This window comes from Lipotes vexillifer, unplaced genomic scaffold (assembly GCF_000442215.2).
Source record: "Lipotes vexillifer unplaced genomic scaffold, Lipotes_vexillifer_v1.1 scaffold1347, whole genome shotgun sequence".
NCBI lineage: Eukaryota > Metazoa > Chordata > Mammalia > Artiodactyla > Lipotidae > Lipotes > Lipotes vexillifer.
In genome coordinates this window covers 821,484-836,884 of record NW_006796201.1, presented here as the reverse complement: position 1 = coordinate 836,884, position 15,401 = coordinate 821,484, and the positions used below count along the sequence as shown (strand labels likewise).

Below are 15,401 nucleotides of genomic sequence, written 5' to 3'. Positions count from 1 at the left end.
GGCTCAGCAGCCATGGCTCACGGGCCCAGCCGCTCCGCGGCATGTGGGATCTTCCCAGACCGGGGCACAAACCCGTGTCCCCTGCATCAGCAGGCAGACTCTCAACCACTGCGCCACCAGGGAAGCCCAGTCCCCTTCTTGTATGAGATAACCCACCCATTTAGCCCCGGCTAGTTAACCTTAACATGCAAGAAGAGGTGACGGGTGGACCTTCTAGGAGACTGAAATTTTCAAGTGTTATTGATTGACAGAGGAATGATCTTTTTAAATTTGGTTAGGTAAACGCTTAAGTAAAGAATCCTAAAAAGGTTTGTAAAATGGAATACAGTGTTTTTTTAGGGTCGTGGATCACTAAGAATGTAATGAAAGCTATGAACCCCACCCCGCCCCCTGCGCCGCCAATGCATGTAAAAGTATACATACAGCATTACATAAAGTTATAGGGTGGAATGGATGGGTCTCAATTTAAGAACCTCTAAAAGAATATAGCGGTGTCTAAGGTATTGGTATTATTGAAGAAAGTTGTCAAGATGGAGTTTTGATGGGATAATGAACAGCTGCTCGAAGAAAATACAAGTTAAATCAAGGCTTAGGCTTTAAGGAATGGGAATTTGAAGGACTACCTTTATGTGAAGTGAATGTGTTTTCTTACAAGCACTTACACAAACTACTTATCATTCGAGCCAAGGTGGTGGATTCACTCTCATGGCGAATGGGTCTTTCTTTGTCATTAAGATCAGAAAGATGAAGAAAGTCGAGCTTGGTTTATCACACCTTTCTACCTTTCTTCATATCCCCTCCGGGCTAGAATGGAAGGCCTTGGTGGGCAGAGGTTTGCAGTGCTGTGAACTGTCAGGCTAGTCTGTTTCCTAGGGCTTCTCAGAAAATCCCAGGCATTCACTTTGTGAGAGCAGCAATCCAAATCTCACAGTTGGTTATTTTTTTAAGTAAGGTATTAAGATTTTGTGGTTAGCTAGCACACCAAAGGTAAGATATATAACCTAGTGCAGTTGTCCTTAGATCAGGTAACAGCATCGCAGTGATACAGGCTGGTCGTTCCGATGGCAGTGTCTGATGTCCTCTCTGCCTTCTGGGGGTAGCAGCTATGCGGTGGGGCATACTTTGTGCTAATGAGGCAGAGCCCCAGATGAAACGTGAAAAACCTCTTTCATGCTTAATGGTCAGAAACGATCAGATTTTTAAATTGAAATAATTCCCCCAAGGAATTTAAAAGCAGTCAGTAACTCCACAGGGAATCTGACTAGTGGCAAAAGAATTTATTCCCTTACTGTATTTGTTCAGCCTCTGCTTTCATCAGGTATTTTTCACACCTCAGGTACTGTGGTCCTAATTAGTTTATTCCTTTGGACAAAGACCAGGCAAAATAACAGAATCAACACTTGCTAAATTTTCTCATAGAAAAGAAAAAAAAAAAACGGGGATGGGAGAGAGGAAATGTAGGTGGAATGTAGAAAATGCAGAAGGAACTAGGCTGAGGGCTGCAGAGTGATTACTCAGTGACTCGCTGAGGCTTCCCACCAAGTCTGAGCTCCTGATTCAGATTTAGGGAGTTGTGTCCTCAGGAGCCGTGGTTCTCTACAGCACTGCCACAGAGCCACTGTGGAATCTTGCTACAACTGTTGGTATCAAACAAGACAAAGAAAAATTAAATTGAAGTAGAACCTACGTGGATGAAATGAATAAATCCTAAGGGTATAGTTTTTTGATTTTACTTAAGTGTGAAACCTTCACCCACATTGACACAGAACTATGCTGTCCAATACAGTAGCTACTGTCTGGAGGTAGCTGTTTAAATTAAGTAAAATAAAAAATTCAGTTCCTTAGTCACACTAGTCACATTTCAAGCATTCGATGGCCTCATGTGGCTGGTGGCTACCATATAGTGCAAAAATAGACTGTTTCTCTCCTTGCATAGATTATATTCTCACCTCTGCCACCATAGTTTAGTTTTCCCTGTTCTTGACCTTCATATGAAAAGCGTTGTATACTGTATACTCTTTTGTGTCTGGGGAAAGCAAAATTTGCTTATTTTTGGATTGCTGGTTCTATGGATCATTCTCTGGATTATATATTCCCTCCCACTTAAAGATGCCTGGTACAGTGCCCTTGCTAGTCTAGTCCAGTGATTCTCCACCAGGTTAACTTTGTCCCTCAGGGGACATTTGGCAATGTCTGGAACCATTTTTGGTTGTCACAGTTGGAGGGACACTACTGGCATCTCATGGGTGGAGGCCGGGGATTCTGCTAAACATCCTGTAATACAGGACCACTCCCGACAACAAAGAATTACCTGGTCCCAGATGTCAACAGTGCTGACATCGAGAAACCCTAATCTTGTCCCATGGAAAACTCCACCTTGCAAGAGCTCTCAGTGTCAAGCACATAGTAGGTACCATACGATTATGGGTTGCTATCATTATTCAAGGAGTATATTATGGGCCTCATGTAGGCTTCAAGTGCTTTTTAAGACAAGCCAAAGGGCCCAACGTTGAAATTTTGTGAAAATAGTTACTGTGTTAGAAAAGGGAGATTCAGGAGCAAAGTTTTATATTGTTTAAAACAAAAAACAAACTTAACCCAATTAAGAAATGGGTGAAAGATCTGAATCCACATTTGTCCAAAGAAGATATGGGATAGCCCAAAACTTATGCAACTTGATCACTCATTAGGGAAATACAAATCAAAACCACAATGATATTCCTCATCAAACCCACTAGAACAGCTGTAATCAGAAAGATAATAACAAGTGTTAGCAAGAATGTAGAGAAACTGGAACCCTCTCATATGGTGCTGATGGGAATGTAAAATGGTGCAGCCACTTTGGAAAACAATTAGGCAGATTCTTTAAAAGTTTAGTGTAAACGTACATACAACCTAGCATTTCACCCATAGGAATCTACCCAAGAGCAATGAAAATGTGTGTCCTCTTAAAGACTTGTACATGAATGTTCATAAGTAGCATTAGTCACAATAGCCAAAAAGTTAAAACAAACCAAATGTCTGTCGACTGGAATACTACTCAGCAATGAAAAAAGCAACATGGATGAATCTTAGAAACAGTATGCTGCCTGAAAGAAGATAAAGTACTGTGTATTGTATTATTTTCATTTGTTGACTGTCCAGAAGAGGCAAATCTGTAGCAACAGGTGGTAGAGCAGTGGTTGGGAGGAGAGGGGAAGGAAGGAAGGAGGTAGGAGGTAGATGGGATTGGGGGTTGACTGCAGGCAGGCTTAAGGGAAATTCTTGGGATGATGAAAAACTTCTAAAAATGAATTGTGGTAATGGTGGCACAGCTTGAAGAATTTACTAAAAAATCATTGACTTGTAGAGTCATAACATAATTCTTAAAGACCAACTGGCTCAGGGATTATTTTTAAGGAAAATACTAATATTAGAATATATCTTAATCTAGAAAACCCACATGGGACACTTATCTAAAAGACAAGTCATATTGCAGATATATTTGGATGTCATTCTTCATGTCCACATGTACTCTTTTCATGTCGTTGAACTCATAAGAGAAGTGACTCCAGTGTGTTTCCTAGATCTGGTTTTAAACTCATCAAATTAGACCAACAGATTAATGTATGATTTCTAAATCGAGGTGGCTGATTTATTGCTACCAGCTACAAGTAGGAGAGGAGCACCTAAAGAAGTATATCATTCCCCCTTTTTAAGAAACCTTCATCATAGCCCTTGGTGTCCTCTCCACAGCCCCCTTTCTACCAGCTGCCAGCATAGTGTGCTCAGAGAGCAAGGGGTGCCTTCTGAAGCATGTTTTTTCTCATTTTGTTACAGACGGTAAGGCTGCCCCTTAAGAGGCTGTATTCAGATCAAGCTGTCACAAACAAATAAGAATATGCTTGCAGATGCTGAAAATCAGATCTCTTGCAGTAATACAATATTCCAATTCTTAAAATGTTAACAGAATTCTCAGTTTAACATTTTCAAAGATGATATTAAGGGCAAGAATTTCACATCTGTGGTAGCACTTACAGAAGGGCATTTATAAATATGATGTCCATACCTATGAAGCTTACAAATTTGACAATGCTCAATAAAAGCTTTCAGAATCAAAAAAAATAAAAAGAATATGCTTGCATTGGGGGGTGATAGAGGGTTTGCTTACTTTTCTCTGTGCTTTCTTATCTAATAGGCTCTGGATTACTGCCACAGCAAGGGAATCATGCACAGGGATGTGAAACCTCACAATGTCATGATAGATCACCAACAGAAAAAGGTACCATTACAGCCAGGCAGTGAAAAGCCTTTCATTGGAAGGCTTAGAGCTAATCAAAACTCTGGCCAGTACCTAGGTAGTTTCTGAAGACCCATGCTGTTTTCTTTGGCAGACTTGTGATATTGTTATTTCTCTAGACTCCAGTGTTGGTTTCTACTTCGCATAAGCGTAGTACACAAGAAGAGTAGACAGCTGACCCTGACTGTAGTCACTTGTTTACTTTGGTCATGATTTTCTGGAGGGCCTCAAGACAGAAACTACAGCTGGTGATTTTTACTTCCTTTCTTAATGACCCTCAGACCAACCTGCCTGGCCTTAAAAGTATACTTGGGTCCCTCCTATTTTCTATTCTCAGTTCTCATTGTCCCTGACTGGTGAGTAAATGAATCAGCTAGTGTTAGATTAATGAAAAGCTAGAGAGCAGTGCTTCAATCCTGGAGTGGGGGCACATGTCCCCAACCTTTTCTGTTAATGACTAGAGCTTATAATGAAAGCTATCAGTAATGAGGGGGTATGTTAACACATGCACCTGGTATGGAGGCAGAAGACAAGCTTAAGCTTTATTGATCTAGAGAGAATGATAAGCCAGGATAATTTAAATTTTAAAAAAGAAAAAGCAAATAAGATTCCAAGTGCTCTGCTCTAGAAATGACCTCCTAGCAGTTGCTGAAAAGTGTATCTTTTTAGCCAGTGCACTTGCTAACATTTTTTATGTGGCCAAATAATTGTTATCTAATTAGATGTGGCCTTGTTGTAAGACACAGGCATCTGGAGACACTCCTTTCACATGTTTTATTTCTGTCGTATTTATAGCTGCGACTGATAGACTGGGGTCTGGCGGAATTCTATCATCCCGCCCAGGAGTACAATGTCCGCGTAGCCTCCAGGTACTTCAAGGGACCAGAGCTCCTTGTGGACTATCAGGTAAAATGTTAGTGAAGCACCTCTGGGTTCTTTTTACCTTTTCTAGGGCTTTTCCTGGCTTTTTCTTTTTCCTGGTTTTTATTTAGTCAGTTTGGATACATTTAAAATCCAGTCTTGGATACAAAAAGTATGTATCCAGGATCATTGTAGATGATCTTGGTTCCCGGGGAGACAATTTAGGAAAAAACAGCTACAGAACTGGGCCTACATTCCATCCACGACCTCACTACTTTTTGGGAAAAGGTTTGCCACCTTTTGGGTACCATTCCCAGGAATCTGTCACCTGGCTCAAGAAGTTAGACTTGGGACTTCCCTGGTGGCACAGTGGTTAAGAATCCACCTGCCAATGCAGGAGACAATGGTTCCATCCCTGGTCCACGAAGATCCCACATGCCGCGAAGCAACTAAGTCCGTGTGCCACAACCACTGATCCTGCACTCTAGAGCTCATGAGCCACAACTACTGAGCCCACGTGCCACAACTACTGAAGCCCGCGCACCTAGAGCCTATGCTCTGCAACAAGAGAAGCCACCACAGTGAGAGGCCCACGTACGAAAACGAAGAGTAGCCCCCACTCGCTGCAACTAGAGAAAGTCCGCACACAGCATCGAAGACCCAATGCAGCCAATAAATAAATAAAATTAAATAAAATCCAGTCTTTATTCTACCCCAAAATGATCATTATGGACTTTCCTCAGCTACTTTTTTTTTTGGCTTTGAATTTTAAAATATCTGAAGAGGTCAACTGAAGACTAGAAACCTAGAAACTCAGATCAGAAAAATGACATTTGTAACACCCTTGACTGACTGGTTGTCTTTATTTCCTCAGATGTATGATTATAGCCTGGATATGTGGAGTTTGGGCTGTATGTTAGCGAGCATGATCTTTCGAAAGGAGCCCTTCTTTCATGGACAGGATAACTATGACCAGGTAAGCAAACATCATCTGGCTCCTATCCATTTGGGGGCAGATGCCAAGAAAATAGCATCTTGATAGGGATGCTGTTGTTGAGCCACTAAATATCATCCAGTATCTGCATATAAGCTTTTCCTCAGGGTAAAGAGTTTCACAAAATCTTGTCCGTGGTCCCCAAAGATAGAGACAGGTAGTGTGCTGTGTTATTCCCAACTTCCAAATTGTGTCTATGAGGAAGTCAGGTACCTCCTTGTCTAATAAAACAAGATTCTAGTCATTAGGGACTTCACTGGTGGTGCAGTGGTTAGGAATTCGCCTGCCAATACAGGGGACACGGGTTTGAGCCCTGGTCCGGGAAGATCCCACATGCTGTGGAGCAACTAAGCCCATGCGCCACAACTACTGAGCCTGTGCTCTAGAGCCCGAGAACCACAACTACTGAAGCCCACGTGCCTAGAGCCCGTGCTCTGCAACAAGAGAAGCCACCACAATGAGAAGCTCACGCACTGCAATGAAGAGTAGCCCCCGCTCACCGCAACTAGAGAAAGCCCGAGCACAGCGACAAAGACCCAACGCAGCCAAAAATAGATAATAAATAAATAAATAAATTTATTTTTTTAAAAAAAGATTCTAGTCATTAGATTTTATGTGCCCATAATCATCAGCCTCTAGAATATTATTGTCATAAGTTGTGTTATCATTTTAAAGGTATTTTGGAAATTTGCATTCATGTGAACTTCACATCTGTGAGTCTGCTGCCTGTCCGCCCCGGGCTCAGATCTGTATCTGTTTCCTGGAAATTTAGTGATGCAGAAGTCTCCTAATTCTTTGGTCCAGCATCCCCGCGGGCTGTGCTCAGTAATTTGGTCAGTTTGTTTTGTGTTTCAGCTTGTTCGCATTGCCAAGGTTCTGGGTACAGATGAGCTGTATGGGTATCTGAAGAAGTATCACATAGACCTAGATCCACACTTCAACGATATCCTGGGACAGTAAGTAAGAGAGAGAAGGAAAGAGGGTCTTAATTTACCCAATTCAGAAGTGAAAAGGTTAGCTGAAATCACTTTCTAAAGCTCTTTCTCCTTTCTAATTATATCAAAATTGAAATATTCTTTTTTTCCCCCATATATATTTTTTAACTTGAGAAATTCGGGCATTGTTTACATGTGTCTTCTAATCATTTTACTTCTCTAAGAGATAACCTGTTTATCAATAGAAAATGGAAGACAAAATCATGCTACAGAAAAAAGCTTTCTGGAACAGCATATGGCTTATTTTAATGGAAAATCTTAGGAAGCTGTGATTCTTTGAATAAGAGATTTGTAGTTTCTTCTTGTTCTGTGTAATGGATTTTCTGTAAGGGAGCAAATTTTAAAGCATATTTTCAGATACAGTACAATAGTGTTGAAAAGTAGATGTTGTGTTGACAATTTTCAGACAGTATTATGGAACCTCCATGTTTCTGAGGCTAGCTCTTTAAATATATCTGCTGAACAATAAAGATTACTCAGCTACCTCTGTGCCTCACCCAGAATTGACTAAAAGTCTGGGGCGTAAAAACTTATCTAGAAAGGTTCTACAAAGTTTAGATCAGATGCAGACATTATAATTAATTCTGTGTATCAGTCACAGAGCACGGTTTTGTTTGAGGATGCTGTGATCATAACTGTGTGGGGGGTGGGACAGGTAACATTAAGAATGAGATTTAATGAGCTTGTAATCAACACAGTGTTCTAAGACTTTGTTGGCTTTAACCCTAATATGTAAGGATTCTTGTTGAATTTAATCTCAGAATACCAATGCTTTCCTTTTCTTCTCAGACATTCACGGAAACGCTGGGAAAATTTTATCCATAGTGAGAACAGACACCTCGTCAGCCCTGAGGCCCTAGATCTTTTGGACAAACTTCTGCGATATGACCATCAACAGAGACTGACTGCCAAAGAGGCCATGGAGCACCCATACTTTTGTGAGTTTCCAGGGACCTGATTTGTCCAAGGGAAATTCTTCTACTCTTTATCTTTGAGGCCAGACAAGAGAATTCTGGGTATTTGGATGAATCATGCTTGGGATTTGGCCTCATTAGTTCGACTCTTGAAACAGCTCTGCAGATCTGTTTCTAGATGCCCAAAGGTGTTTGCTTGTTTGCTGTAGTTCCCTTGAGTCTGATCTGTTTGACCATTGCCCATGACCCTGAGTTGATAGATGACAAGTATCTAAAGTTTTGTTTTCATATATATACGTTTGTGTGGAAACCTAATCAAAGATTATTTTTTCTCCCTCAAAAAAAAAGTGATTTGTTGAAAGTAGTAAGGTGACCATAGCATATTTTTAAAGAAGGAAATAAGATAAATAAATACAAGGAATTTGAGGAAAGGAAAGCAGGTATGGAGGGACCTCACTAAAATCCTATCTGAATTACAGACTTCTTAGGTCTCACTTTAAAGTATGTGTGTATATTTAGTTTATGTGGTTGCTTATCGGTCTGCATGTGTATGGTTCTCCCCACTGATAAAGTATGTCCCAGACTTTCCTCTCATTATAGGCAGTGTGAGGTCATTTAGTCCAGTCACAGAGGAGACTGAGAGTGAGGGAGGTTAAGTGATCTGTCTCAATATTCGGTCTGAAGTGAGATGAGAACTTTCAGCCTATCTCTTGCTTGACCAATATGCTCTTTCCTTCTCCTTTTTTTCCTCTCTGGAGATTAACTAAATCTTGCCTGAAGAATACATTGCTCTGTGGTCTTGAGCCTGGTAACCCATAAGCATTAGTAGACAGCAGATTTAAAAGGTGTTACCCTTCATTCTTCCAGACCTCAGACAAGTGTAAATGGTTGTCTTTCTGTCACAGAAAGCTATCTTTACACTCTGAGTTTGACTGAATTCAGAACACTGATGTTTATATTATGCAAATCATGATCTGTCTACTTTTCCGAATACATATCATACTTCTATAAAAAAATTTTTACACTGTTGCTTAAAATCGATAGTTCTTTTTTTTTTGCGCTACGCGGGCCTGTCACTGCTGTGGCCTCTCCCGCTGCAGAGCACAGGCTCCAGACGCACAGGCTCAGTGGCCATGGCTCACGGGCCCAGCCGCTCCGCGGCATGTGGGATCCTCCCGGACCGGGGCACAAACCCGCGTCCCCTGCATCGGCAGACGGACTCTCAACCACTGCGCCACCAGGGAAGCCCTCGATAGTTCTTATAATAGCTCTTTTTATTCACCCTTTCCTCCGAAGTGTTTATTATCTATCGCACATACTTTGAAGAAATGGGAGTTTGATACGATGTTAGTATTCAAGGAAAAACAACACATAAGAAAATCAGTAGAAATTTTGAACAGTGGGAAATGGGTGTTTCTGTGCCTCTTTCCTCTGAGTCTTAGCAGTTGAACTTGTATTCTGAAGAGGTATACAAGTTGATTGTGAGAGCATTTCCCCCTGATCATTTCTCAGTGTCTGTAACTTTTGTTGCCCTCCTGACCCTGACTTCCTGGTAGCCTGTGTCTCTATGTCACTGTGGAAGAAGGTTAGGTCTGTTATGGTGTTCTCCCCTGGCACCGGCCAGGAAGCTATATTTTGTTTCAGAAAATAAAAAAAAAAATAGAGCTGATATCACTCTGGGGACTGCCTCTGCTGACTATCCTCCTGTTTTCTTGCAGACCCCGTGGTGAAGGAGCAGTCCCAGCCTTGTGCAGATAATGCTGTACTTTCCAGTGGTCTCACGGCGGCCCGATGAAGACTGGAAAGCGACGGGTAATGCGGCATTGATGCTTGCCAATAAAACCAACCAACCAAACACAAACCTTGAAGGAAAACTACAGTGTGATAAAAAGAAATTCTAGCCATTCCTTCTAAACGCAAAGAAGAGTAAAGACCTAAAAGTCTGTCAAAAAGAAAGAAACTCCCCAGCACTAGTCTACAGGGAGCTGCTGTTTGGCAGCCTCACGATGCACATAGTTGGGTATCTGAGGGGACTTTCCCTTTGGAATGCATGGGAGATGAGAGACTCGGAGTTGTTGTACATTTACCTTTATTTAACAGGAGACCACTGTTGAATTAACCTGTTCAAGTCAACAAGCTCTGAATATCTGACTTCCTATCTATTCCACTGTGGTCTGGGTTTCCTTTGGTGAGATTCAGGCTCAAGTTTTAGCAAAATGTCAGCAGTCTATAGTGACACACCAGCCTCATTCACGAAAAGGAGATACTAAAACAGTGACAGTATTTTTTTTCTAAGCTCTTTTACAAATTCATGTTTTATGTATTTTTTTTTTTAAATGACATGAGCTCTCTGGGAAATGTACCTCATCCCTGCAGTTTTCTTCTAAGTGTATTCATTTGGGAGCAAACTGCAATCACTCTCACAGGAGTCCCCTTTGATGTCAGGAGGCATCACTTTAAACCTTCTGATGCCATGGACAGGTCCATCTGTCTCATCAAAAGTTGGATGCTAAGTGCATAACTTGGAGCTCAGTGTAACCTTTGTTGATTTGCCTAACCATAAAATCTTGTTGCTATTTTTTTCATGTAGCTTTTTTTTCCAGCCTCTTAAGGAAAACTTCATTTCCCAGCACATCCCTGTGTGTGCACCTATTTTAACGCACGTCTCTGAAACAAAGACTTTTTGTTCACAACCATAACTAAAGCTGGAAAGTCAGTCTTCAGGGAGGTCAGGGAGGGAGAAAGAAAAGCATCCTTATTAGAATTTATTCAGGAAAGACAGATTGGGTGGGAAAAAAACAAGTACTCCCCTCCCATGCTTTACCCCTTTTTATCCCCATGAGAAACAGTTTCCCTCTGTAATCAGGGTAATCTGCATTTTTAAGCTCTGATAGGTAATACATGAATGTGTGGGCAGAGAGAAGTCTTTCTCATGTGCAGGGACTGGAGTTGTGTGGGCAGGGCCACCCACCGATAGCCCAAGTGACCGGAGGGAGTAGCATACAGGGGACTTGGGGAAAGGAGTGGAGCTGCTGGGGCAAGTATCAAAGCTTGGGATCCATTGTGCTAGCCTTCACATTAGCAAAGGAAGCTATATTTTGTTTAAGAAAATAAAAAAAAAAATAGAGCTGATATCACTCTGGGGACTTGTCATCAACATGGTTTGCAAGCAGTCCCCTGACCCCAGCTGCAGGGCCGTGCTACAGCTGTGGGGACCTCTCACAGTAGGCTGGAGCTCAAGGTGTCTACCACCACATCACACTTCAGGACTCCCTTATTACTATTTAATAATGCCGTACATTTTTATAAGGTTAGGGTGTTTGAAAACATCTGTTTACATTCCATATCCCAATAAAATCGTATTGGTATTGGTAGCAGGTCCTATCTCTAAATGTAGATTGTATTTTTGTCGTTTGGTCAGTGGGAACTTCAAATAAAACAAGATCCCAAAGCCAGGAAATGCATTCAGTTAAGGTTCTCATACCAATGCTACCTGCCTTCATTGCACATTCTGTATATTAATGTATACATTTGTTCTACCTGAAAATCAAAAACGAGACAGGAGCTCTTGAGTGAACCTATATTGATATGTCAGGCAGCAAAACTCAGTGTTTGGGATTATCAAAAGCCTTCTAATGTGCCCTTCTAGGCAACACCGAACTGTTATTTATCAGGGAGATGTGCCACTGTGTGTCTTTCCTGCCCCACCCATTTCCTCCTTTGTCACCCATTCCCTCCCCCCACCCTTCCCTTTTTTTTTTTTTTTTTTTTAATTGCCGGTCTAGACCAGGCAGAGGAAGCCTACTGGAGGGTCTTGGTGAGGTAGTAACCCTGTTTCTTTCTCTTGGGTCTCCCCAGAGGCAGTAAAAGCAGCTGGAGAAGAGTCAGGTGACTGACTTCTGTCTCTCCTCTGGTCATGATGTATTAGGTGCAAACACAGCTCACCTGCCTGTCCTCGTCCCCCCCCCCCCCCTTCCCTTTTTTTTTTTTTTTTTTTTAAATTGCCGGTCTAGACCAGGCAGAGGAAGCCTACTGGAGGGTCTTGGTGAGGTAGTAACCCTGTTTCTTTCTCTTGGGTCTCCCCAGAGGCAGTAAAAGCAGCTGGAGAAGAGTCAGGTGACTGACTTCTGTCTCTCCTCTGGTCATGATGTATTAGGTGCAAACACAGCTCACCTGCCTGTCCTCGGGTTCTGTGACCGCAGCTTGGCAAAGGAGTAATTCTTCCATTTTATGCGTACAGTTTACTTTTCCACCACCTATACTTTTTACCTCTCTTCATGCCTTAGACATATAGAATAACTGAGTTTAAAATGCTCACTTCTTTCTGAGTCTGGTCTTGACACCCAACTTCTGGCTGACTGACTGTGGGTTGTTCTTTCCCAAACTGAACTGAGTCTCGTCCAGACCGTTCCTCTTTTACCTATCTCCAAAACCATTTTGTGTCCAGATGGACCTAGCTCCCCTGAGATTTTAGAGTATTTACCTGGGTTAGGAGGCAGTCTTGGAGAGTTCCAAAAGAGGGATGAGAGCGTGCGTGTGTGTGAGTGAGTCTAATCTTATATTTAGACTGTGGTAGATTTACCCACCCAATATCCTTTTCGGTTAGCATATTATTTCTTAAATTCATCTCAGTAATTTTCATTAGACATTTTGTTTGCTTCATTACCTTGTAACAGGTTAAAAGTGCCTATGATAAGGACCTATTATTTCCCAAAAAAAGCAAAAAAATGTGGGGAACAGGGTAGTGTTACACTGTCATCTCAGGTACTGCCTGTGTTCAAGAACATAGACCCAGTATGGTGAGAACGGAAGGTTCCCGTGCCAAATACAGATCGGGGTATCAGAGGTTATTGGCCACAGGTGAGCATAACTGCAAGGTTTTGCTTCAGCTGAGAAATCCCATGGCGAGAGCAGAACTGATAAAGTGCAAATATTTTCATCAGGTTTGCTTGCAGTTCACTCTCCCCATGATCCTATCATCTGGCCTGCCCCTGTCCTATCCTAGCCCCGTGGTAAGTGACCAGGTGGGAGAAGCCAATGAGTGTATAATGCAGACCAAGCATTCCCGGGTCATCTTACCACTTAGAGGAGTGCCAGAGCCAGTTCTGTGAGGGCACGTGAACATCAGTCACTCTGCTGGGTCTCCTCACAGGCATTCTCCAGCACGTTGGTACTCACGAGGCTCAAAGCATATGTATTCCCTTGCAGAGAAGGAAGGTGCTCTCCAACTGATTGATGAGAGGAGACGGAAGAGCTTATAATCCTTGGGGGCAGGGACAGAGGACAGGAGAGAGGGCTGTTAAAAGAAGAAAGGGAATCAGTAAAAACAGTTGAAAGGTAGATCTTGAGGTGGGGGAACATGACTTCTTGAGGGAAGAAAGCAAGGAAGCACAAAATTCAAGTTCTGGAACGTGCCCTGAGTTCTGGAACGCCCCCAGGATTGGTTCCAGTGGGACTGCAAGGTGGTGCTCTTGAGGCAGATGCTGAGTCCCAGAGAGAGCCAGCCCATGGCCGTGGATCTCAGTCTGTGTCTACTCAGGGAAATGACTTAGCTTCTCCCAGGTGCTGCTTTGATCAGGATGGAAGCAAAATTATTTTGGGACACAAACAATTGGAAGAACTTTTACATATGCATTGAAATGGATCTGAGAGAGCCCCATTGACAGTCTCCTTTAATGCCAGTTCAGATTAATGATTCGTTTAGGAACCTGTGTTACTGCATGAGCACTCACAGGAAAAAGCAATCTTCCCTCCTACAAATTAACAGGAGTGGATAGTAACTGATCAGAGTCAAGGCCATTGAGTTATAAACCTGAAAGCAAAAGCAGGGTCCATATGAGCACACAAGAAGCCAAAGTTTGTCAGTGAGCTTAATAAATCTAAGACTGAGTGACATCTTGCCATTAAAACTAACCCCAGGGTGGGGATAAGGGGAGGGGAGGTGGCGAGGAAACATCTGGCTTAAGAAAACCAGTAATAACATATGCTTTGGAGCTATGTGGATGTGTCAGTGAAAATGACCCCAACCAGGTATTGTAGAGGCAGGGGGAAGTGATGTTATGGGATTATACAGGTGATGCATACTTTTGTGTAGAGAATCAACAATGTGCTACAAATGTGATACTTAATCCTGAACTGCATGTATTGGGGATTGTTTTTAAAAAAAAAAATTCATTGAATCAATAAATTAACAGTTTTTCACTTGCTGGCTTTTCTTGCTGTAAATGGTGACTAAGAGGTTGGGACAGAAATCTTGACACCCAGTGGAAAGCTTGGATAAATCTTCAAAAACCATGGAGCCGACTATTTTCTTCTGTTTGCAGAAAAGCAGCACTGCCTGGGTTGTGATCCTTTACTAATGACTACTTGAGACACAATTGACCACCTCTTTGTATCACTGGATGACTGATGTATGATTTATGTGCTGCTGCCCTTTAGAGGAAAGAAAAACGCCATGTTAAATCCTGTTTTCATAAATAAAAATGTTGATAATCACCAGCATGTTGAGAATCACCAGCCTTCCCAAGTGGGAGACAAGCCACTGCTATGAGGACCTTAAACTTGTATTTCCTGTCTCTTGGGGGAGAGGAGGAATAAACCTTGAACTGTGAAGTTGTGTGGGTGGGTGGTTGCAGTTAATCACCTTGGTGTGAAGACTTTAGAGGAAGTGGTGGGACTAGGGTGGTGTGGGGATTGTTTCTTGGTACTTGCTTCTGAATTGTACCACTCAGAACCTGTCAGTCCTGCTTGGGATTGACCATTTCATTGCACAACTTTACCTTGTGGCAGCGTGTTCTGCACTTATGAAAACCTCTCCCCAGCCCCATTTCTTGCAACACAAGTGGGCACACGCCATTGTTTGGCAGATGGTGGAGTCTTTCATCAGTGCGCTTGCTTCTCACTGATCCCTCTGTGGAGTGGGATGCTTGAAAATCATCTGCTGAAGAGTCATTTCTTAACCTTACGTACCATGCAGCCTTTCTCAAATACTAAGCAGTAGAGCCCTTCCTGTACCCAAAGAAAGTTTGGGTCATGAAATGTTTCTGTGTGACAGCTTCCCAGATACATTGTCCTTTCTCTGTACCCTGCTGTGGCACCATTCTGAGCTGCTGCTTCTAGAGTTCTGCTGGAATCTCACAACCCACTCCACTGTGCTGGACATGGAAGGAGGAATGAGGTTTTCAGGCCATGCCAGACAGCTCCTTCCAGGGGGGAGTTAAAAATATTTGAGCTCCGTTTTTGCTCTTTATTAGTGAACTGGGCCCTTTCCCTCTGTAAATACAGTCATCTGATTCTTGGTCCCAAGACATAAGTAAGTTGGTTCAGGTCTGATGGGTATCTGGAGCTGGGCTGCTGAA

The 15,401-nt window shown here is 42.4% G+C and overlaps 1 protein-coding gene across 1 annotated transcript in view; it reads left to right on the top strand.

Moving 5' to 3' along the window:
- The window catches only part of CSNK2A2 (casein kinase 2 alpha 2), a 38,719-nt gene that overhangs the window by 22,160 nt on the left and 1,158 nt on the right, over positions 1-15,401 (top strand). Inside the window, exons 5-10 of the mRNA XM_007468304.1 lie at positions 4,178-4,261; positions 5,075-5,185; positions 6,015-6,116; positions 6,990-7,090; positions 7,919-8,067; positions 9,762-9,855. Coding sequence (XP_007468366.1) covers positions 4,178-4,261; positions 5,075-5,185; positions 6,015-6,116; positions 6,990-7,090; positions 7,919-8,067; positions 9,762-9,838 — 624 coding nt within the window. The 3' untranslated portion in view covers positions 9,839-9,855. The remainder of the gene's footprint in view (positions 1-4,177; positions 4,262-5,074; positions 5,186-6,014; positions 6,117-6,989; positions 7,091-7,918; positions 8,068-9,761; positions 9,856-15,401) is intronic.